Genomic DNA, 26,282 nt, shown 5'->3' with positions numbered 1-26,282 from the left:
TCATATATTGGCGATTCCTCCCCAGATATTACTGTAGGGAGCACTGCTTCCCACTTGGACACTTGGAATGTTTTGGAACTAAGTTGTCCAATTTGATATGAAGACATATGTACATTTGGGAGCTGCGGCCTTTTTGTTGTCCCTTACGGTTGCAGGACAAGGGTTCCAACAGTGACTTTATGTAATGTTACCAGGAATGATTGTAAAAGAAGACATGCTGATGGATGTTAGGGACATACACAATGGCAACAGTGATGGGTTTACCTGCCAGGGAGCTGAGTAGTATCAGATAATGGAGTTGATTCACTAAGCAAAATAGCTTGTGCATCCTTCTGATGCTCATGCTATTAAATCAGCCAGACTTAATTTTCTTGCATGCACGCTACGTGCGCTAGGGCCAAGGGCCAAATAGACTGGGGTAACCTGCTGCCCAAAGGGGCAGCTGGGCATATGGAAGAAGTTGCTGCATCTGGAAGAAAAGTCTGAAAAGGGAATAAGGAGGCTGCAGATGGGAAGCAACACATGGCAGGTGAGAGCTATCGCCAAGCAGTACTCTACAAAATAATCCAAACATTTGTATAGCGCTTTTCTCCTGTCTGACTCAAATCGCTCAAGAGCTGCAGCCACTGGGACACACTCAGGAAACCACCCTGAAGTGTTAGGGAGTCTTGTCCAAGGACTTCTTACTGAATAGGCACTGACCCTAGCCAGGATTTAAACCCTGGTCTCCAATGTCAAAGGCGGTGCCCTCACTATCCAGCCACTAGTTGACCAGATCAGTAACAGAATGCCAAAGGAAATGCAAATGTATCGTCCACAATTGATTTTGTGTTGTTTAGACAAAGTTTTTTGAGTGAAATCGACTGTGAGATAAACAAACAATTCATTTTGTACACTACTCAATCTTTTATACATTGAAAATGTAGTTTTACTGTTCGCTCCAATGCAGTATAATTGCTCTTCTGAGTTTTTAGTTTATTTTGTTGTTCATAACTCTTTATTAGGCTTTACAAGTCTTTAAATAAATCTCGGCTTATAGAACCAGCCAAATCGTTATCCATATTTTAGTAGGGAAGTCTATTTCATTATTTTTTTTTCAACACAGTTTTTGATTAGCATATATTGATAGAATTTATAACATTCCTGTATTTTATTTTTGGATCATCATTGCATTTTTCTGCTAACCAGCTCCTAAGGTACCATCACAACTAAATCACAATTAGGTTCATACAGAAAAGCAATTTCATATTTTATGTGTAAAAGTCTCACAAGCTTATCAGCACAAAATATAGTTATTATGAATGTCCTACTTCATTTAGATACATTGGCCTCAATTCACTAAGATAATGCTGGAGATAATAAGGCAGTAAGAGAGTTCTCTTATCTGTTCATTACTTAAGTTAGCTCCTCTGTAGTTAAGTTACCTCCTCTGTAGTTATTTTCACATGCAGTTAATTAACAGCCTGTCTTTAACCTTAGAATTCTGGAGTTATTTTAAGGATTGAAGCGTTAACTTAAAGACAAAAGAGTTAACTTTAGGTTTTCCTGAGGTAAAATTTTTCCTGAATACTACATGCCTCAATAGGAAGGTTTGTGTAAAGTATAGTATTAACCTATTTTGGTTCCTGAACGTAGAAACTACGTCCAGGAACCATGCGCGCTGCCGCGCGCTCCCACGGCCGATCGTGCGCGTGCACGCGTGCTCCCGGCCCGCGGTTCGTTAGCCAGGCAATCAGTGAATCGGGCTATGGTGCCCGATCACTGATTCCTCTCCCCCGCTGAAAAAGCGACAGCTTCTCTCGGCAGCTGCGCCTTTTCTGGCTGTTACCTCCCCCATGCATCGCTCTAAGCATATGTTACGCTTAGAGTGACGTCATGTAAACAAACTCATGGCCGCCATCTTGTGGCCAAAAAGTAATACTACAGTTAAAAGTTAAAAAAAATGAAAATGAACACACATTTACATTATAAACCTATTGTTTACATCCCACCCTCCCAAAACTACCCAAATAAAATGTTCAATATAAAAAAAAAAAAATTACAATAAAAAAACAAAAACATGTAAATATTTACCTAAGGGTCTAAACTTTTTAAATATCAATGTAAAGATGATATATTTCTATATTTTTTTTATTTTAAACTTGTAAATAGTGATAGATGCAAAACGGAAAAAATGCACCTTTATTTCCAAATAAAATATTGTTGCCATACATTGTGATAGGGACATAATTTTAACGGTGTAATAACTGGGACATGTGGGCAAATACAATACGTGAGTTTTAATTATGGAGGCATGTATTATTTTAAAACTATAATGGCTGAAAATTGAGAAATAATGATTTTTTTCAGTTTTTTCTTATTCTTCCTGTTAAAATGCATTTACAGTAAAGTGGCTCTTAGCAAAATGTACCCCCCAAAGAAAGGCTAATTGGTGGCGAAAAAAACAAGATATAGATCAGTTCATTGTGATAAGTAGTGATCAAGTTATAGGCTAATGAATGGGAGGTGAACATTTCTCAAGTGAAAACGACGGAACGCGAATGGGTTAAGGTGGCCATTAACGATATGATTCTATAGCCAATCGATTTGCCGATTTGATTATAATATTGATTGGAAACTATCATTCGTACCCACTAAAGGAAGTAAAGCTGCTATCCAGTTCGATCAGATTAATGCAATTGATCCGACAAATAGATGAATTCTATTAACCTTCCTGGCGGTAAGCCCGAGCTGAGCTCGGGCTATGCCGGCGGAAGGCACCGCTCAGGCCCCGCTGGGCCGAATTGCATAATTTTTTTTTTGCTGCACGCAGCTAGCACTTTGCTAGCTGCGTGCAGTGCCCGATCGCCGCCGCTACCCGCCGATCCGCCGCTATCCATCGCGCCGCAGCCGCCCCCCCCAGACCCCGTGCACTGCCTGGCCAATCAGTGCCAGGCAGCTCTATGGGGTGGATCGGAATCCCCTTTGACGTCACGACATCGATGGAAGCACTCCAGGAGATCCCGTTCTTTGAACGGGATCTCCTGATCGCCGATCGCCGGAGGCGATCGGAGGGGCCTGGGGGATGCCGCTGAGCAGCGGCTATCATGTAGCGAGACTTTGTCTCGCTACATGAAAAAAAAAAAAAATAAAAAAAAAAAAAGATTTGCTGCCCCCTGGCGAATTTTTAGCAAACCGCCAGGAGGGTTAATCTGATCAAATTGGATCATAGCTTTCCGTTATTGGGCCTAGCCGCACGCCCAGACAGTTGCTTTGTATCATTAATGGCCACCTTAACTTTCATAAAACAGCCAATACAATGGTCCATCCATAGATTTTAATTATAGAGTTATATCATCTAACTTGCAAACAACTGTTTCTGCACATTTGAGCCTGCGAGTTATGCATTTGTATGACTACTAGTTAAATAAGGATTCATTGTAGAAAGCTGTACAGCAATCCCTGTCCAAAGCATTGACACTTTTCCAGTTCCACCAGGTTTTCAGGTGGTCATTACACACTGTTTACTGACCAGTGGAAACTCCTGCATGAAATTCGCTGCTCTTTCTTTTGATACATGTAAATTTACACTACCCATAGGGGGATACATTGTCATTTAACCACATTTAAAAACCCCTTTTTACCCCCTGTTCCCACTGTTCTCCTTAACATACCCTGCAAATTTGGTTAAACAAGCATGTATGGGGGGGGGGGGGGCTTTGCTATAATGGGTGAGCTACGGCCCTACGGGTAGCTCCGTTGCAAGTAGGACTTGCTGGCCGCAGCAGAGGGGGGTTTACTTACCTATGCCGCCGACTATAGCCAATGCGGTTCACTTGCATTCCACTCACTCACATGCTTCCTCCTTACGAGTTTGAAGAAGGAATCATGTGAGTGACGTGGTGCGCAAGTGAACCACATCAGCTGTAGGCGGCAGCATAGGTAAGTTAACCTCTCTCTGCTGCAGCCAGAAAGTCCTACTCATAATTTTGATTCCGAGCAATGGCGCTACCTATATTTCACCTCTACTTGCTATGAACCACCACCAATGGCATTTTGCCATTGATTCCCTTTGGTTATGCCACTGCCCAGACTTTTAGACAGGTTTAACACCTTTTTCAAAAACATTGTGTCTGCAAATGTGTCTGAAGATTTTTGATGTTTGTCTGCCATTAAAGTTCATGGGATTTCTGTGTACGCAAATTTTTCCTTCTCAAATTTTTGCAGTGAAATTAGCAAACGATTCACATTCGCGATGTTTATCCATCATTACTCCTAAATCCTAAAATAGCTACTTAATTGACACCCAAGGTGAAAGTAAACTAATAAAATAAACAATTGTATCTATCTTTCATCTCTTAGAAATGGCTTTTTAAGATATTTCACAGTTTTATTTTTTTGTTTAAATCGATTTTTTAAGTTTTTACTGTGTTGTTTTTGCTCAATGACACATTCATTGAAGTATTCCAGAGCTAAAATCTTCTGTCTGGTCTCCCTATGACCCGAATAGCCTCGCTGCAGTCCATCATGAATGCGGCAGCCAGAATTATCCACTCCTCCCATCACTCCACCACGGCAGCTCCCCTCCGTGAATCCCTCCACTGGCTTCCTATCCAGTCCAGAATCAGATTCAAGATACTGTGTCTGACCTACAAATCTGTCCACAAAACCTGTGCAACCTACATTTCCGATCTTACTCAGAATTACACACCTAGCCGCTCACTCCACTCCTCCAATGAACTTCGTCTGACTGCCCCCCGCATCACCCAGTTCCATGCACGCCTCCAGGACTTCTTAAGACCTGCTCCAACACTATAGAACTCTCTACCTCCACCCATTAGGGCAGCCCCCTCCTTCAACATCTTCAAGAAGGCCCTCAAAACTCACCTTTTTACTTTGGCCTACCCCCCTCACAACTGCTCTAAACCCGCAGCTGAACTCTGGTCCCATACCTTTCGTGTCCCTACCTCTCTGTAACGATTGTGGAACTTTCTCCGTGATCAGCGCACAACGCGTGTGCTGACACGGCGGAAATCCTCCACAAGCGTATATTTGCAGGCACCCAGCAAAAGGTGCTACGCACCTGTAGAGGGAAATTCCTGTCGGCAGATGGCGCTGGGGAGTGCAGAGGAACCAATCCTCTGTACCTCCACAAGTGCCAGACAGGAATTGTACGAAGCGCAGAACGCAATCGCAAGAGAGGCGATTGCGAATGAGATTGAGCAAAGGGACAGGTTGTATGTGTGTGCGCCAATCCAGTCGCCACCCTGCGACCGCGCTCACACAACAGCAGATATGAAATAGGAACGCGATCGCGAGAGGTGCGATCGCCAGACGTGACACAAGGCAGATCAGAATAGAATACGAGGGTAGCAAAGGCACAGCAAATAATACAATGAGGAGATACGGAAAATAACAAACGCTAGCTAACCGTGAACACCGCACTCATTCGCAACAGTGCACGCGGTTATGCACGGTCTCCACGTGTTAAGCACAATAGAGACAAGCACGCCTAACTAACCATTAACAGACAAACATGAAACAGAGGACGCGAGCGCTTGCTCAACGGTTACCTCACCGAGCCTCTAGCAAGCGTAGCAGACAAGACAGACACACGAAAACAGGGACAAGCGAGAGATAGGATCCACAGCACTAGCGAAAAGTGGCTAGCGCGATCCAGGTACAGAGTAGCAGAACAGAAGGATCCCCAGCGCTAGCGAAAAGTGGCCAGCGCGATCCCAGAAGACAGAACAGAAGGATCCCCAGCGCTAGCGAAAAGTGGCTAGCGCGATCCCAGGAGACAAAACAGAAGGATCCCCAGCGTTAGCGAAAAGTAGCTAGCGCGATCCCAGCAGACAGAACAGAAGAGATAGCTGGTAGCAACCGCTGCACCAGCTATACTCCAAGAACAGAGATCAGAACCATTTCCTGTCGACCACCATAGGGACAGGACAATGGCTACAGGCAAGACAAGACAGAACAGGCAATACAGATAATACAACCTGACTGGGCTAGAAGGGGAGCCTAAAGCAACCCCCAGGAATTAACTATACTAGATAGCAATGGCTGACACTCCAGCAGTGTCCATCAGGAACAGACCATGGAAGGGAAATGACCAGCAAAGCCTTCTGGGAAACATAAAGCTGTTATAGTGCCAGTCATCAAAGAAGGCAGGTAGGGGATTTGCATAACGAATGTATGCAAATTCCCCAGCAAGAGAACAGACCAGAAACTTGCAATGGAAAGACAGGTCTCTGTTCCAGAGACCTGCAGCCCACAGACTAGAGGAATGGACAAACAGCTGTCTGCCTGTGCAGCCAGCTGAGCGGATTATCACAGTACCCCCCCCCCCCCCCCCCCCTCTAGGGATGGATTCCAGACATCCCTCAAAACTGGTATCATCACAAAACTCTTAACTGAAGACTCATGAAGGTCGGGACAGCCCGACAAGGCCCAATTCCAGAGTCAATCCATCCGAAACCGACCTCATCGGAAGCAGAAGCCACCGAAACATGCCCATCAGCACTACAAGTCTCAGCGTAACACCCATCAGGACTGTGGACACCAGAGAAGAAGCCATCGACACCCTCCAGACAATACCCACCACCTTCCAAGGAGCGTCCAAGAATACCAAACCTGCCGCAATACCTGTTCGAAGTGTCCCTTACAACACCAAAGCCATTGCTGATCGTATTCAGGGCACCAAGCAAAACCTTTCCCGGAATCTCCCAGAACGCCTTGAAGCTCCGCAGAGATCCCAAGAAGCCAGAACGCTCACCAGGCTCACATGGAGAACCACCAAGAACCCCTATGGAACCTATGATCATTCCAGACTCAAAATTAGCAGGACACCCATCAAGATCAGGACTTTCAGGGACCACTTCTGGGCATGCAAGCAGGCAGGCTATATCAGAACATGTCTCCACTGTGGAAGCATCTGAGTACGCTGGTAACCGAGGCACACTTGGGCTTTCTGGGTCACAGAGCACATCGGGGTACACTAGTACAGGAGAAACCTCAGGACATGTCGGGGAACTGCCAACCTCAGAGTCCGACACGACAAGACCAAAACCAGTACCGGGCAGAAAATCATCACGAGTAAAGGTCACAGGTACTGGTCTTTCAAAAGAAGACTCGGACTCAAATTCAGAATTTTCTGTAACTGTAATATCATCATTGACTACACATGAATGAAGCTCCACAAGAGCTGCAAAAGTAGTCAGCAAGGCAGCAATGCCTACTGAAGTGGGCAACACCTCAGAAGGACCTGGGGGGCAGGAGACATCTCCTACAAGTTCTGCACCCTTTGGGAGGAACTCGGAGACCTTCAGATCATCAAACAAGACCTCAGGAACATCATTTTTCAAGTTTTCTAAGAAGGATTCTGTACTCTCCATGTTACAGGGCAAAACTGGAACTTTATTTTGAGAACAGAGCAGATGTCCCAGGGAAGGTTCCACCATAAACTGAGACTGAATTTCATCATCATGAGTGGAACGTACAGGAATATTCACTGGACCACACACTGACTCCCTAACTTTAATCTCGCTGCACCCAGAATTCTGCGTAGTAGTCAAACTAGCTTGCAACTCCAAAACTGCAGAAAGACAGGTAAAAATAGCAGCAATACCTAGACGAGCCTCTAGGGGCAGGGCAGGAGATATTGTACAAGGCAATATTGACTCATCCAGAGTACAGGGTGGAGAGTCAGAACTTTCTTCAAAGCAAGAAAGGGACTCCCAAATGTCAGTGTGATTGGACATCATTTTGTTATTCATGGTATAGGGCAGGCTCAGAGAAAGCGTCTTTGAATAAGGCAAAGAAGGTTCGGCATCAGATTCGCAAAACCGAAGCGCTGTCTCAATCTTAGATTCGGCTAACAATGTCGAATCCGAGGAATCAGAACGCAAAACCTGCGAATCAAAATTCACTTTAGGTTGTGAAACTGATGCTTCCATAGCGCAAACCTCCGCGATCTGCGGAGCAGACTGCAAGGCATCTAGGACCGAAACACTGGAGCAACTGTCTCCAGGCAACGGGCCCTTACAGGTGAGAACAGGGGGAGACAGGGAATCATTTGCAGAAGAAATAGCGACATCAACAGGATAAACTTTATTAGGCATATTAATTTTACTTTTGACGCTGCACAGTCGAGAAACTTTCCCCATAGCAGGGTCACAGATGGAAGATCTCAAAGATCTGTTTCTAAATGACAAAGGATCCCACACATCCTTAAGGAAACCGGCAGACTCATGACGATCACAATCTGCAGGAACATCCGAGAAACAGGCATCAGATCGCACAGATTCAAACTGCATACTGTCAGGGGAGAATCCTTCAGGATTCGCACAGGAACCAACCACAGCGGCATACTCATTCATTTCAGATTGCACAAAGTCAAGACTCTCATGCTTTACCCCAGAAAGGCAGGAACAATCATCCGACAACGATGTCTCTTTATTGGAATCAATTGGTTGGTGTGTGTGCAACTCATCCAAAATCGTTTGCCATACATAGATCACCAGATCCACATCATCCTTGTCACATTCATCGAAATCAATCAGAAGGTACATAGAGTCAAGACAAGCATTCAAGACATCTTCGCTTTTTGCAATGTAAAAATCGCAAAAGGCTTTCCAATCAAAATCGAATTCCTCCAGCAAGGCCCCAACATCCCAGGAAGCAAATGGGGGTTCAAACAGGCCAGTATCCAGATAATCTCCATAGGGGTGGAGTTCAGGAACAAGAACAGATTTTTTTAACTGCTTTAATGTAGTGTGCGATCCTACCTATAGCAGAATCCACATAAGCTTTGGATTGGGGCAAAAAACCTGGAAACTGATCAGCAGATGCATTATAAACATCATTATCATTCTGCATGGTTTTGCCCATTTCAGACTTGACAGAAATAACCTCTCTATCTGTGGTTGCCATGGGCAACGGATCTTTCCGCTGGGAAGCCTTCCTAGATCTTTTACGTTTAGACTTAGAGGCTTTGGATGGCTGCTTTATGGATGAAAGAGTAGATGGAACAGCTGATTGAGCTGCTGACAACAACTCATTAAGGGGGTATGGTAATTGAGGTAATCTCAGCCAATTGTGAATTAAAAAGGCCAATAATTCCAGCGGTCTTTGACTCAGGGTGGTATGATCTAACACATCATAACCCCACATTGACATTTCGCCCCCCAACAGAATGTATACCATTTGGGGGGCCCAGGTAGACACTGGGGTGCATTGGAATTCAGGGTTTGCTAACAGTTTCGTACACTCAGACAAAAATTCGTCTGCTGATTCAGGTTCAAGTTTTTTAAATCTCTTAAAGGTACAAGAGCCATATTCGACAAAATCGTACAAATCGGAAATTCCGTCTACACTGGGGTTTTGGGTTCGGCTGGTCATTCTGTAACGATTGTGGAACTTTCTCCGTGATCAGCGCACAACGCGTGCGCTGACACGGCGGAAATCCTCCATAAGCGTATATTTGCAGGCACCCAGCAAAAGGTGCTACGCACCTGTAGAGGGAAATTCCTGTCGGCAGATGGCGCTGGGGAGTGCCAGACAGGAATTGTACGAAGCGCAGAACGCAATCGCAAGAGAGGCGATTGTGAATAAGATTGAGCAAAGAGACAGGTTGTATGTGTGTGCGCCAATCCAGTCGCCACCCCGCGACCGCGCTCACACAACAGCAGATATGAAATAGGAACGCGATCGCGAGAGGTGCGATCGCCAGACGTGACACAAGGCAGATCAGAATAGAATACGAGGGTAGCAAAGGCACAGCAAATAATACAATGAGGAGATACTGAAAATAACAAACGCTAGCTAACCGTGAACACCGCACTCATTCTCAACAGTGCACGCGGTTATGCACGGTCTCCACGTGTTAAGCACAATAGAGACAAGCACGCCTAACTAACCATTAACAGACAAACATGAAACAGAGGACGCGAGCGCTTGCTTAACGGTTACCTCACCGAGCCTCTAGCAAGCGTAGCAGACAAGACAGACACACGAAAACAGGGACAAGCGAGAGATAGGATCCACAGCACTAGCGAAAAGTGGCTAGCGCGATCCAGGTACAGGGTAGCAGAACAGAAGGATCCCCAGCGCTAGCGAAAAGTGGCCAGCGCGATCCCAGAAGACAGAACAGAAGGATCCCCAGCGTTAGCGAAAAGTAGCTAGCGCGATCCCAGCAGACAGAACAGAAGAGATAGCTGGTAGCAACCGCTGCACCAGCTATACTCCAAGAACAGAGATCAGAACCATTTCCTGTCGACCACCATAGGGACAGGACAATGGCTACAGGCAAGACAAGACAGAACAGGCAATACAGATAATACAACCTGACTGGGCTAGAAGGGGAGCCTAAAGCAACCCCCAGGAATTAACTATACTAGATAGCAATGGCTGACACTCCAGCAGTGTCCATCAGGAACAGACCATGGAAGGGAAATGACCAGCAAAGCCTTCTGGGAAACATAAAGCTCTTATAGTGCCAGTCATCAAAGAAGGCAGGTAGGGGATTTGCATAACGAATGTATGCAAATTCCCCAGCAAGAGAACAGACCAGAAACTTGCAATGGAAAGACAGGTCTCTGTTCCAGAGACCTGCAGCCCACAGACTAGAGGAATGGACAAACAGCTGTCTGCCTGTGCAGCCAGCTGAGCGGATCATCACACTCTCCCTCTAGATTGTAAGCCTTTGGCCAGGGTCCTCCTCCTTTTGTGTCCTACCTGATCATGATCCTCCATTACTGTGAACCCATGCTATGCATCTGAGTGAACCTAACTTGCCTAATCTCGATGCTCCCCTCCAGTGACTGACTAAGCATTACCATGAACTCGTACTGTGCTGCATGTTCAGGTTTTTTCTTGTACAATACAATAAATCAATACATTAATAGCACACTATTTAGCAATTAATACTACTCCATCATTTTGTTATTTTAAATGAACCTGAGATGAATAAAAAAAAAGAAATATATACATACCAGAGGCTTCCTTCCACCCCCTTCAGGCTAATTGGTCCCTCGCCATCCTTCTCCGCCGCCTTAAATGTCTGGTATGTGTCCCGCTAATTTTGGAAGTCAGGGTGCAGTGCAGGACGGGAACGTGATGGGGAGCGCACGCGCCTGGATGGCCTGCACCCACTGACCCTGACTGGTCAAATTACTGGGACCTATAGTGGAGGATCCAGGCAGCGGAGGAGAACCGTAAGGGATCAATCATTTTGAAGGGGGCTGGAGGAAGCCCCAGGTATGTATAAATTACTTATTTTCATACATCTCAGATACCCTTTAAGCTGCCCTTATTATGCTAATTGGGTTTGTCCATTTTAATATGAATACATTAAAATATCATCCTTATTTTCATGCAGCTAGGAGTGAAAACATTTGATTGTGCATTGCACTTATATGTGGTTTCACATCTAGGAGAAAAGAAGGTGCCCTAATCATCTGCCTAGTTTGCCCATGCCAGTAGCAGATTTATATTTGTTAATTTATTTATTGATGCATCAGCCTGTTTATAATTTGTGTGTTCTGAAATTTGAGCTGTTTGATCAAAACAGATTTTGGGACTCCCACATAAATCTGTTTTTTCACTCTTGCGACATATTTGAAGATGCTGCCATCAGTTATTTATATCTGAGCAGATTATACCCCTAACATGTTATGAAACATGATCCACATATTGCTACGCTACAACCTTCGCAGTATGGATACAGTTCTTGTAATATTAGAGCATCCATTTGGTTGAATTGCAATACAGAATATAATTATTTCTGTATATTATGTACATGTTTACCCACAAACAAAGCATACAATGTTTTGGGTGTCTTGTGATTTATAATTTTATTCAGAAAATTTCTAACAGAATGCAAAAATACATAAAAAATGTATAAAGTATTTAAAAACCGTTCAAAAAAAGGAAACCGCTGTGAATGTACCACCAATGACATCAAACCACCATGATAGGTCAAAGTTTATTACAATGATGAAGCATTTCATTGGTGATAATCCACTTCTTTAGGTCAAAATTGAGTATCTGAAAGCAAGTGGCACTCATCAATACCACTGTGACATGTACACAGCCCCCTCCCCCAGCTTAGTGTGTCCTTTTTAATTTTGCTACCCAGCAATGACACCCTGCTCATGGACTAACTCGGACTTGATTTGCTGGGTCTCTGTAAAACGCATTTTATACCCTGATTGCATGTATAACCTTGTGCTATGTTGTATAACTGTTTGCTACCTCTCTGGCTGTCACCCCATTTTTTCAATGTATGTAGCCCTATGTATTGTCCATCTCTACGTAATATGTTGGTGCTTTATAAATACAATAATAATAGAAATGTGTAGTACGGATAATTAATAGAACGTTAGGGGCAAAGAAAAGAGTTTCATATTTGTTTTTTTCAGTTAGCTTTATTTATACTGTTGCATCATACTGTCACAGTTGCAGTTAAGAATCCACATTTTGCTATTTAAGCTGTAAAAGAAGCACTAACTAATGACCTTTTGAACTTCCCTGCAGTAAAACTTTATCTCAAGCTGTCTTTCCTGTTTCTTTAGAGTGAGAGACAGCTCGTCAGAAAACAGGACTGTGTTCAACCAAGTTGGTTCTCCCTTTCTTCTCCTACTGTTCCCTAATAGAACTCCTGATTTAAAGATCAATAGATACAAATTATACCCCCATCAATAAAGTTTCTTCATAACCTGTAGTTCTGTACCCCAAGTAATGCAGATTCCTCAGTATAGCCATGTGAATGATATGTCACCCTAGTATTGCAAGGTCCCCACAGTCTTCTGAGTACAGCTATGTCTCCCCAGAGTCCCTAGCAAAGCCCCTCCCCCTCCCATGTGTCACCTTCATTGCCATATACATCCAGTGTCCCCATTGTGTTTTGTAGCAGATTAGAACATAGAACCCTAATGCTGCAAGGCTAGAATACTGTCTTCTATCCCCTGTCACTCTTCATTCCTCCGTTGTCTTGCTGTGTCTCCCCTTTACACCCCCTTCCCTCCTCTCCTCCCAGTCTCTAAACTTTCTACTTCTCTCTCCCTCTCTCACCCTATTTTTCCTTCATTCCCTCTTGGTATCTTCATCTCCAAAATAATTCCATGAGTGCATCACCCTAATTATTAGAAGTATTTATCTAGCACAGTCATAGTCTTATGGCCCATATTATTATTATTATTATTATTATTATTATTTATTTATTTATATAGCACTGATATTTTCTGCAACACTTTACAGAGTACATAGTCCTGTTACTAGCTGTCCTCAGAGGAGCTCATATTCTTTCTAATCCCTACAATAGTCATAGTCTAATGTCCTACCATATTATTATTATGTTTTTATGTAGCACTGACATTACAGAGTATGTAGCCATGTCATTGACTGTCCTAGGAAGGATCTCACAGTCTAATCCTTTAATAATCATAATATAATGTCCTACCAGATTATTATCATGTATTTATGTAGCACTGAAATTCTGCAGCACTTTATGCATCTATATAAAATTGACATCATGTTTAATTTATGGAAAACACTTTTTTTGGGGGAGTGGGGGCAGTAAATTTGCCTGGTATGGGGCCCACAAATTTTTGAAGACAGCCCTGGTTGGGTATACAACGCTGTACTTAGTAAATTTTTAGAAGTCCAGTAGAGGGCTCCACCATCCTATACTTTGTTAGACATGTTCTATATACATTGCTGATCTGGCTTAAAGGGACATTGAGCAGTAAAAGCCTCAAAATTTCGACTTACATAGGGCTTCCTTTAACCCTGTAGCCCGCGAGGTACCCCAGCATCCTCTTTTGCTCTTCCTTGATCTTGCAGGAGGCTCCGGTAATCGTCGACTTCTGATAAAGTTGCGTGTGCGCACCCTTCACGTCATCACGGTAGCTGCTGTTAGTGTCCTGCGCATGCACGGTTCTCTAAAGACTGAACCACGCTTGCGCGGACTCTTGCGGCGATTGGCGTAATGATTTAATTGGTGCATGGTGAGTGCTAGCATGCGCAACTTCACCCGGAATCGCTGAATACCAGAGCCACCAGCAGACCAAGGAAGACCAGAAGAGGTTGCTGGGGGACTGGAACCCAGGTGAGTCCAAATATTGGGTTTTTTTTTCATTTACTGCTTAGGGACCCCTTAAGATACTTTATGCATATGTATAATTGACAAGTATGATGTGGAAACATATACCATAATGACAACTTACCTAGTCATGTGCACATCTCCACCCATAAGCATAGACATGCCTGGTATTTTTTCTGTGAGTTTAAAGCAGAAAAGCAGAATTTTTCCCCAGGCTCTTCTGTAGCCTCTCAGAAACACTTTCTGATTTTAGAACAAGTGTCACAACTTTGCCAAATGGGTTTCTGCTAGAAACAGTACAAAAATAGCTTCTAGCAATGTAGTTTTAGCTGAAGCCACATTCATTTCTAGATTCCAAACTGTCACGGGCGTTCAGAATGAGGGTTAGGCTTGAAAAACATGGGAGATGTGGTGGGGAAATCTAGGGATGATCACAGATATGCAAATTATCCAAAGTTGATGCAAATTTATGCAGATTTGTACGCAAAGATATCCAGCTTGAAAATGGACCAATCAATTTAAACCTGTGTTTAAATTGATTGGTCCATTTTCAAACTGCATGTGCTTGCATAAAAATTTGCATAATTTCAGAACAATTTGCATCTCATAGGTCATCCCTAGTGAGATCATCCAATAAAATTGGTTATTAGCATCTGAAATATGTTCGGAGACTATCTATTCATACTATGGATAGGTCTAATACAGGGTATGGAATTTAGTTAAAATGAGAAGTTACAGAATGGAGCTTCATAATCATTGTACATGTTACGGCCAGAACACGAAGTTTGGCCACTTCGGGTACTGGCTGGCCAAAATGCAAAGTGGCCATGTAACTGCGGCCAATGTGAGAAATACATTGATTCTTGGCGGCTCCAGGCTCCTCTCCTCAGCTCTAGCTCCTCCCCCTCCTATTTACCTTTGGCAGCCGGGGACACAAGCACACACAGAGTTGTTTGTCGCTGCAGGGATTTGTGGCATTCCTATAGGTGGGCACTGCAGGCGGAAGCAATGTCTGCAGTGTTCCCGCTATGCTTCCCTGCAGCGACCAACAACTCTGTGTGTGTGATGTCTCCTTCTCTGGAAGCCTTTAGCGCTTCCAGTGTACTGAAGATCTTCAGAATAAAAAGACAGGCAAAAAACGATAGAGAAGATTAGTGACACAGTTTCATATTATTATGTTATTATTATTTTTTTACAACCCCAGCTGCCAGAGGTAAATAGGAGGGGGGCAGGGGGAGGAGCCAGAGCCGAGGAGAGGAGCCCGGAGCTGCAAGGAATCAATGCATTCCTCACATTGGCCGCAGTAAGATGGCCACATCGCATTTTTGACGGCCAGTACCCGAAGTGGCCAGACTTCGGGTTCTGGGCATATCATAAACATCTGCCAAAACAGGAGATATAGAAGCTACCATATTTATTTCCTTTTAAGCAATACCAGTTGCCTGGCTATCCTGCTAACGGATCAGTGAATAATGGTGCACAGCGCCTATGCATAAAAATGGCGCCGCATTAAAAAGATACGCTTAACGCTATTTATCGTTAGTACTGCATAATAATGCCGCACAGGGAAAAAAGAAGAAAAACGGCACACAGTAACATTATTTATCAATAGCGCCGTTCATATACCAGACAGCAGACGTTATTGAGCACAGTAACGTTATTTATCAATAGTGCCCTACATAAGTCAAACTGCAGACGTTATTTAACTGCAAAACAGTGAATGGATTTAATGCAACACTATCAAGGTTAGGGTTAGGCACCACCAGGGGGGTGCTTAGGGTTAGGCACCTCCAAGGGGGTGGTTAGGGTTAGGCACCTCCAGGGGGTGGTTAAGGTTAGGCACCACCAGGGGTTGGTTAGAGTTAGGCACCACCAGGGGGTGGTTAGGGTTAGGCACCTCCAGGGGGTGGTTAGGGTTAGGCACCACCAGGGGTTGGTTAGAGTTAGGCACCACCAGGGGGTGGTTAGGGTTAGGCACCACCAGGGGGTGGTTAGGGTTAGGCACCACCAGGGGGTGGTTAGGGTTAGGCACCTCCAGGGGGGTGGTTAGGGTTAGGCACCTCCAGGGGGGTGGTTAGGGTTAGGCACCTCCAGGGGGTGGTTAGGGTTAGGCACCACCAGGGGGTGGTTAGGGTTAGGCACCACCATGGGTTGGTTAGAGTTAGGCACCACCAGGGGGTGGTTAGGCACCACCAGGGGGTGGTTAGGGTTAGGCACCACCAGGGGGTGGTTAGGGTTAGGCACCACCAGGGGGTGGTTAGGGTTAGGCACCACCAGGGGTTGGTTAGAGTTAGGCACCACCAGGGGGTGGTTAGGGTTAGGCACCACCAGGGGAGCCTTAGGGTTAGGCACCACCAGGGAAGTGGTTAGCGTTAGACACCACCGGGGGGGGGGTCTAGGGGTTAGGGATAGGTACAGAGAGAGTTCTGTGTGTTAACGCTAATTTTCAATAAAATAAACAGAGCTAAATAACGATAAGACTTTAACGTTAAGTAGCAATAATCGACAAACGGATTAGCGGCAACACCATGCGCCATTATTCACAGGCGCCATTTTCAGATGCATCCCCCACTAATCCTCTGCCTCTAATACTTTTAGCCATAGACCCTGAACAATCATGCAACTGATCAGGTTTTTCTGACATTATTGTCAGATCTGACTAGATTAGTTGCATGCTTGTTTCTGTTGTAATTCAGACACTACTGCAGCCAAATATATCAGCAGAGCTGTCAGGCAAATGGTATTGTTTAAAAGGAAATACATATGGCAGCCTCCATATTCTTCTCACTTCAGTTGTCCTTCAAAGAGTAACGCATACCCAATCCGTAGCAGTATTGTAATGCTTTAGCATCCAAAGGACCAAACTTTTAATAAATTAGTCATTTACCCAATCTTATATGTGCAATATAATATAAGTGTGTGTGTGTGTGTGCGTGCGTGCGTGCGTGCGTGCGTGCGTGCGTCTGTGTCTGTGTCTGTCTGTCTGTCTCACGGTCCTTCTTTTCATAAGAACATATTTGCTAGTAAGCAAATATTTTAAACTGGACACCTTTTGTGTCCTTGGACAGAAATGCTCATTACGACCTCATAATTACAGCTCTGCCATAATTACAGGCAGATTTCTGCAATTACGACCTCAAAATTCTCATTTGTGATCTACCACGATTACGGATTACGAGTCATAATCAGAACCAAGGAAATTCCATTTTGTATAATAAATGCATTTGGGGATTTTTTATGTTTAGAGTGTGGGACATTTTTTTTAAAAGATGTGGGGTCCCCCTCCCAAGCCTCTTTAACCCCTTATCCCTCATGCAGGCTGGGGTAGCCAGGATGCGGAGCCCTGGCGCTTAGGGCTTCACACCCTGAGCTATACCAGCCCGCATGGTTCATGGTATGGGGGGGGGCTCCAGGGGAGAGGGGCAGCCAAACATTCCCCTCTCTCCCAGAACCCTTGTCTTCCCCACCTCCGGTGCCCCACAAGGAGGTGTGGGTGATGCCACCCTAAGGAGGGGGGATGGGGAATCACGGTAGCATCTGATTGCTGTGTGATTGGAAGGACTTAGACTTGTGTGTCTGCTTATTTTCTGCTTTTGTCCTTATTTACGAAATTATGGATGGGTTACATTTACATGCAAAATGTATTAAAAAAATGTTGCTGAAATTTCGCATCTACTCTCCTGTGTACTGTTCTAATAGTATTTTTTACATGACAAAACCATTGTTTGCTGTGTCACTGCGCTGATATTGTTTTTTGTTTTTTTTAATCATTATAAACCTTAGCCGCTAATCTCTACTACTCCTCCTACTATACTTTCCCATTGTATGTACACAATGGGCTTGATTCACAAAAGAGTGGTAACTGTTAGCACGGCCATTTTCGTTCCGCGCGAAAATTCGCGAGTGAGCGCAATGCGAAAATTCACGCGAAAACGGCCGTGCTAACAGTTACCACTCTTTTGTGAATAAAGCCCTATGTCTCCCAAAATACCCATGGCCAGCAGGCACCAATCTGCTAGCACTATGTAAAGTGGTAAGACTGCAGATGCGTGACCATGTTTTCTCAATTCCTATTTAAAGAAACTGTGTACGGGATCACTATGCATCTAAATAGTGGTAAAACTGCATACTCTGCAGCCTTATCACATTAAAGTGAACCTCCAGACTAAAAATCTACTCAGCAGCACTGAAAAGGCTTGGTATTTCTTTTTACTGTTTCACAGTATCAGAACTTTGTTTTTCTTTCTTAAAGAGGAACTCCAGTGAAAATAATGTAGTAAAAAAGTGCTTCATTTTTACAATAATTATGTATAAATGATTTAGTCAGTGTTTGCCCATTGTAAAATCTTTTAAATCCCTGATTTACATTCTGACATTTATTACATGGTGACATTTTTACTGTTGGCAGGTGATGTAGCTGCTGCATTCAGATAAAGTTTAATTCTTGGTCGGAGTTTCTCTTTAAGCCTCATTTTTACCTGCACAAAAGCTAAGCTCCGCCCCATCAAATAAAACTGCCGGGCATTTTTCCCCTGATGCTGTGCAAAGCATGATGGGGATTCCTATGTTGTTGTTCTCATTGCCAAGCGACTGGGAGGGGCACAGGACAGTTGGAACTGTGTCTCATGCTCCCTGTCACCTCCTTTCAACCAAAAAGATAGCTGTCCTCATGAAATCAAACATTTGCCTGTTCTTTTAAAACGGGGTGGGTAAGAGATTATATTACCTATCTATTTTATATAACATAACTAACGTAACTTGATCACAAACACTGGTCCACATGACAGCCCGGGGGCCCCAGGTCTCTCTCACTCGCTGGGGCCCCCAAAACCACCATGCGACACCTAGAGGGAAGTGTGGGCAAGCCCTGGACCTCTCACCTCCAGGAAACTCACCCCACCACCTCTAAACTGAATGCCAACTGCAACAAACACAATTGCTAACTTCCAGCTAGAGCAATATCCTGCCTCTATCTGGCCAGCAGACGCCAGTCAGCCAATCAGGTGTACTGTCATACACCCTTTGCCTGCGGTACCAAATCTAGCAGGAATTACATAAATTAGCATTTAGGTGGGAGGCTTTGGTTGGACGCAATCGTGAATTGCATCGTTTACAGGGACGCCCCGTGTAGGCACATCTCCCACACGGTCCCTTCCCTAACCACTCACCTGTCAACCGCATCCTAGAAGCTGCAAAAGGTAACTTAATGACAGTATGTTTGTGTAGGCTGAAGTTCCTCTTTAACAGCAGTATATTTTATTATTGATGAGGTTTTTCTACAGAGCAAAATAATTTGGTAATATCAGCCTGCTCTAATTATCTGCAGAACCATTAGATTTGGCATCCACCACTGAAGCTGAAATGGGTGACAGAACATGAGTATTGATTAGGGTTTGGCATGGTTTGGAAGAATTATTGTCAGTGGATAAGGTAGGGTGAAGATAGCTTTAGTTGGTAGAGCTAGCAGGTTAAGGCCATGCATTTAGAAGGGGTTAATGTTAACAGGGATTCAGGTTAGGTATCAGAAAGTGGGTTTACTATATACGGGGGAATGAGAAATGTGTGGAGAGTCTGATGAGCACTGCTACATGTGACAATCGGGGTACAGTGCCTGCAGAATTGGGCATGGGCTGCAAATGTATGCCCTCAGCAAGTGCGCCAGATGTTATTAGCAAGTTGAAGATATGAGCCCATTATTCAGGTCTATAGCTGGACTTCCATCTTACTTTGTTAGCCAATCAGGGCTCAGCAGAAGCATGTTAGTGACAGGGACGGATCTAGACCAAATTACGCCTGGGGCAAGGTCAGGTTTTGGCGCCTAAACTGCCATTCCTCATCCAGCTTTTGGTGCGTAAAGGTCAGGTTTTGGTGCCTAAACTGCCTTTCCCTATCCAGTTTTTGACGCCTTTTAAAGCATTCAACAAACTGCGCCTGGGGCAAGAGACCCACTCGCCCCCCCCAGATCCGTCCCTGGTTAGTGACAGTGGGGCATCCTGCTGAGGGGGTTGGGTTGCACTGTATGCAGTATTACCATCTGTAGTTTACTGTAACCTACTGCATGATCCTTTATATGAGCAAGTAGACAACACATGCAAGAGTTTTCCTGAGAGACAATCAATAATTACTTTAGTGAAATTAAAATTATATGTTATGCCTCTGAAGTGTTTTTGCATTGCTAAGAACCCTGATAGAATTGAAGACTGGCAGACTCATGAAACTAATTTTCTCCTTCTCATTACATTTTGATAAAGTCAATAAACACAAATTAAATCTCAGCATGTTCCAGAGCATTGTCCCCACTGTGTTCTGCAGTTATGTCTACTGAGTCATATGTACTTTCCTAGTTTTGTGTCTGAGTTGAGCCTGGTGCTTTATTGACCTGTTTTCCTCTTCATGGAACGTCTGAATCAGTATTTTGTTGTTTGTTCTTGGGAAGTATGATGTCTACAACAGTGTTGCCTCTTTATATAGCCCCTCTTTATTCTTTCTATCTTTAGCTTTGCCATTACCAAAAACAATCCAAACAATTAAAAGAATTGCTGTAGTATGGGTGGGTGATGTCAGAGCAGGGCTTCTCGGCACACAAAGTGAGCCACATAACGCCTGTGTTTGGCGCGGCTATAGGAGCAATGCTGTAGTCCACACCCCGCGTACAGGTAATTTGGGGATCTGGCGATTGGCGGACCACAAATTGCTTCTCCTTCCGAATTGCTACGACTTGGATAGGGAATAGTAATTAGCGTTGCCTGGAATTTGTGTGGCGGCAGGGTGAGCCGTCATTCACGACAAATATGCACAGGTGATGTATGAAGGATAGTTTATATTAATGTATACAAACCTCCATCGTGGCAATGGAGAGTTTTCTGCCTTTGAGAAGGCAAAAATGCTTCCCAAATGCTATCAAACAGTCATCTACCTTACAAAACTCATAGTTTGGCTGTGGACATGCTAAGTTGGCCAGATAGAAAGCCAACAACTGCCGACAGCCAACCTACCATATGGAAACTAGCCCATAGACATTACACTGCAATATCTCCAGGAAATAGTCTTGACTTTATGCAGCAAGTTACAGGGTCATTTGTGACAAATTTTGGTTCCCTAGGCAAAGCACTTTTCTCTCATGAATTCATCTCATGGATTCTCTATCCTCATAGTTGAGGTGAAGCATAAGTAAGGTGAGATAATTAAGGGGCACTATGATGAAACGTTTTAAAATTTAAAATATGTGCAAACATAGACAAATTAGTATGTTTTTTCAGGAGCAAAATGAGCCATAAATTACTTTTCTCCTATGCGGCTGTCACTTACAATAGGTAGTAGAAATCTGACAGAAGTGACAGGTTTTGGACTAGTCCATCTTTTCATGGGGGATTCTCAGCAAGGCTTTTATTCTTTATAAAGATATTCCCTAAAAAGGATTTGAAAAAAGATGCTGGCCATCTTTCCCTGCTTGCTACGCAGTTTTTTTGGCAGTTGGACAGAGCATTGCCATTCACTAAGTGGTTTTGAAAATAAATGAATCCCTGAGAATCTCCTATGAAGAGATGGACTAGTCCAAGACCTGTCGCTTCTGTCAAATTTCTACTACCAACTGTAAGTGACAGCAACATAGGAGAAAAGTAATTAATGGCTCAATTTACTCTGGAAAAAACGTATTTCTTATTTGTATATGTTTGCACATATTTAAATTTTACAATTTTTCACCATAGTGCCCCTTTAACCATTTCAGCCGCCCAGACGTGAAGCTCACGTCCGGGCGGCTGCTCTGCTGTGCTCCCCCGCTCCTGCGCGCGATCGCGGGTGCGCCCCCGTGTCCCCGCAGTGTCCCCCGGTAGCCCTGGGATCAGTGAAAGGGAACATGGCTCCCGATCACCGACCCCTGTTCCCCGCAGAAAAACCGAAGCGCTCAACCGTGAGGCTTCAGTTCTTCTGCCCGGAAGAATTTCCGCATCCCCCTTGTACTTCCGCTTAGTGAGAAGTACAGGGAGGGAAACCAAAAATGAAGGTGGCCATCTTGTGGCCAAATAGTAAAACTACATTTACACTTTTTTTACATTACAATTTACTGATACAGCAACATTAAAAATTGACTGTTTATGTCCCACACCAAAATATTCCCCAAATAACATTTTTAATGGAAAAATAACAATAACAAAAAAGACATAAATAGTTACCTAAGGGTCTGAACTTTTTAAATATGCATTTGAAGGGGTTATACTACAAACATTTTTTAAATTATAAGCGTGTAAATAGTGATGGACGCAAAACGGAAACAATGCACTTTTATTTCCAAATAAAATATTGGCGCCATACATTGCGATAGGGACAAAATATAAATGGTATAATAACCGAGACATACGGGCAAATACAATACGTGGGTTTTAATTATGGTAGCATGGATTATTTTAAAGCTATAATGGCCGAAAACTGAGAAATAATGATTTTTTTCCATTTTGTTCTTATTAATCCTGTAAAAATGCATTTACAGTAAAGTGGCTCTTAGCAAAATGTATCACCCACAGAAAGCCTAATTAGTGGCAGAAAAAAACAAGATATAGATCAATAAATTGTGATAAGTAGTGATAAAGTTATTAGCGAATTAATGGGAGGTGAAAATTGCTCCGATGCATAAGGTGAAAAATCCCCGCGGGCTGAAATGGTTAATTAAATACATTTTTTTAATCAACCCCCTTAAAGCGGACCTGAGCTCAGAACATCTGAGAACTCTCTGCTCTGAAAGACGTGCATTTATTTGTAACAGCTGACACAAATCCTGCAATAAATCTGCAGTGTGTCTACTTCCTGCTTTCATGGAAGAAGACATAGGGTTAACATCCTGTGTTTACAAATCAGCTGCTCTGATGAGGCAGCCAGCTGGTGCAACTGAGAGATCAAATTACAGTTGTGATTAGTCACAGTAGAGGGGGAATGAGACAGGCTAAACTCTCTAAATACATGCAGGTGAATATCTCTGTTTCTTCCTTCGGTCCTGTGCAAGAGTTCAGGTCCACTTTAAAGCGTACCTGAAGTGATATATAACATGATGAAATAAAAAATTTCCTGCTCTTAGCCTTGCTGTGCTGGGTGGTCAGAAAGTATGCCCCCCCAGCATTACAACATGGCTGCTGTTTGGAATTCAATCTTAAAAACATAGCCCTTAAACTGAAAATAAAAATATGAGCCACTGTTCTCTGTTACTAATGTTCTATTTACTATTAGTACTATGCATACAACTAGTTGTCTCATAAGTTTATTTTCAGTTCAGATTTGCTTTAAGTTCTAAGATAAACTATTCTGAAGTCTTTCTCAACACTGCACAGGTCAGAGAATAACCTCTACATTCAAAAACTAGCATTATTCAGAGTATAAGATAGTCAACAGTAGCATTCTCTGTAATCCATTATAGGTATACTGTACCGTTAGTATTAGATGTTTATGTTAATCAGCTATTTTGTGAACTATGTCAGTTCCTTTTGCACAGTAGGCATGAATGTCAACTCAACCTCAAACATAATTTAACTTATAACCTTTATGTCTTGTTTTTCCAACAGCTTCACGATAAACAATAAAGAAACATTCTTTAGTAATTCTACACGCAGTCGGATAGTACATCATGTGTTACAAAGAACAAAATATGAAGACGGGAAATCGAAAATGGGTAAGATCATTCAAAGGCTACATTTATTTCCTAATGGCTTCTCTGTGTAAATCAAAATAATATAAAAAAAAATCTTAGAATTCTCTGTAGCGTATGTAGACATGTTACATAGTTGCAAAGTTACATAGGTATTTGGGTTGAAAAAATCCATCCATCCATTGAGTTCAACAAGAAAATAAGTTACAACACTAACCTGCACTTTCACATATCTTGGTTGATCCCTTTGCCCTGAAAGGGGAAAAAAATCCTTCAAGAATCCCGATGATAGCATCACAACACAACGCCAAAAACCGCGTTTGGGATTTCCGCGTCAATGCACAGTAATCCACCTTCTGGCTAAAAGCAAAGCAGGAAGTGAGTCTCTCTACTGCTCACTTCCTGTGGTCGAAAAACTGATTGCGCAGAAGTGTATTGACAAAATACGCTGCTGTGCATGCACGCCGCAGTGCTACCACAAAAATGTTTTGAAATATCTGCGTCGCCAAGACTTACCATATTTTCCGCCGTATAATGGCGAGAAAAAGTACCTGCTTTTTATATGGCTAAGGCAAAGAATCCCCGACTTACGAATACCCGCCAATACGAACCACTGACCTGCCGCCAGGTCTAGGATTCCCTGTCTCTGCGAGGAGATATGGGATTTTGCAGGGACATATTTACTCGTCCTGGGGGTGAGAAAGTGGTTAGGGTTAGGCAACATGTGGAAATTATAGGCAATTAGCAAGACTTCTCCAATAAAGAAGTGGTTCTGCAGGTGGTGACCACAGACCACGTATCAGCTCTTATGCTTTCTGGCTGATGTTTTGGTTACTTTTGAATGTTGGTGGTGCTTTTACTCTAGTGATAGCATGAGATGGAGTCTAAAGCCCACACAAGTGGCTCAGGTAGTGCAGCTCATCCAGGATGGCACATAAATGTGAGCTGTGGCAAGATTTGCTGTGTCTGTCCGTGTACTGTCCAGAGCATGGAGGTGCTACCAGGGGACATGCCAGTACATCAGGAGACATGGAGGTGGCCGTAGGAGGGCAACAACTCAGCATCAGGACCATTACCTCCGCCTTTGTTCAAGGAGGAACAGGAGAAGCACTGCCAGAGCCCTGCAAAATGACCTCCAGTGGGCCACAAATGTGCATATGTGTGCTCAAACAGCCAGAAGCAGACTCCATAAGGGTGGGGGGTTGTGTTTACAACCCAACACCGTGAAGGACATTTGGCATTTGCCAGAGAACACCACAATTGTCAAATTCGCCACTGGCACCCTGTGCTCTTCACAGATGAAAGCAGGTTCACACTGAGCACATAGGACAGATGCGACAGTCTGGGCACGCTAGGGAGAATGTGCTGCTGCCTTTATCATCCTCCAGCATGAGCAGTTTGGCAGTGGGTCAGTAATGGTGTGGTGGCATTTCTTTCGGGGGGGGGGGGGGGGGGGCTTCACAGCCATCCATGTGCTCACCAGAGGTAGGCTGACTGCCATTAGCTACTGAGATAAGATCCTCACACCCCTTGTGAGACTATATGCCGGTGCGGTTGGCCCTGGATTTCGCCTAATGCAGGAAAATGCTAGACCTTATTTGGCTGGAGTGTGTCGGCAGTACCTGCAAGATGAAGACATTGATGCAATGGACTGGCTCGCCCATACCCTAGACCAGAATCCAATTGAACACATCTGGGACATCATGTCTTGCTCCTACACCAATGCCAAGTTGCAGAACAGATCATGCAGGAGTTGGTGGATGCTTCAGTTCTGGTCTGGGAGGAGATCCCTTAGGACACCATCCACAACCTTATCAGGAGCATGCCCAGGCATTGTAGGGAGGTCATACTGGCACATGAAGGCCACACACTACTGAGCCTTATTTTGTCTTGCTTTAAGAACATTACATCAAAGTTGGATTAGCCTGTAGTGGTTTTTTTTCCACCCTAATTTTGAGTGTGATTCCAAATCCAGACCTCCATGGGTTGAAAAATTAGATTTCTATTGATAATTGTTGTGTGATTTTGTTCTCAGCACATTCAACTATGTAAAGAACTAAGTATTTAATAATAATATTTTATTCATTACGATCTAAGATGATTCATTTTTGTGTAAATTTTGACTAGGACTCAAACTATGGAATTTAATTAGAGATGTCATTAAATGCACTATAGCGGTCCTTTCAAAAAACAGTGTAAACCATTTTTTGATAGAACAATAGCTGTTTCTGAGAAGTTCTAGGAACATGGCCCATGAAATGTCATTGTGTTTGTGTCTCCTCAGGCATAAATAGGTTACTGAGTAATGGAACATACGAAGCAGCTTTTCCACCGCACGAGGTAAAACACCACTTTTTATGCTAATCATTTATGTACTGGAAAGGAATTTGGATTCATAAACAGATACATCTATTCTGCTTGTGCTATAGAAAAGAACACAAATGTGCTAATTTGTACCAGGCAGCACTATTACCCATAGCAGCAAAATAATAAAGTATAAAAAAAAGTATACATTTTTAATAAAAATTTAAAAAATGCTTTGTTTTATATTGTACACATGCCTGC

General features: G+C 43.5%; 1 protein-coding gene across 1 annotated transcript in view; it reads left to right on the top strand.

The window, feature by feature from the left end:
- Positions 1-26,282, top strand: part of ANO3 (anoctamin 3) — a 522,514-nt gene that overhangs the window by 303,201 nt on the left and 193,031 nt on the right. Inside the window, exons 9-10 of the mRNA XM_068261501.1 lie at positions 23,635-23,741; positions 26,002-26,057. Coding sequence (XP_068117602.1) covers positions 23,635-23,741; positions 26,002-26,057 — 163 coding nt within the window. The remainder of the gene's footprint in view (positions 1-23,634; positions 23,742-26,001; positions 26,058-26,282) is intronic.

This window comes from Hyperolius riggenbachi, chromosome 11 (genome assembly GCF_040937935.1).
Source record: "Hyperolius riggenbachi isolate aHypRig1 chromosome 11, aHypRig1.pri, whole genome shotgun sequence".
NCBI lineage: Eukaryota > Metazoa > Chordata > Amphibia > Anura > Hyperoliidae > Hyperolius > Hyperolius riggenbachi.
This window is presented reverse-complemented; position numbering and strand designations above follow the sequence as displayed.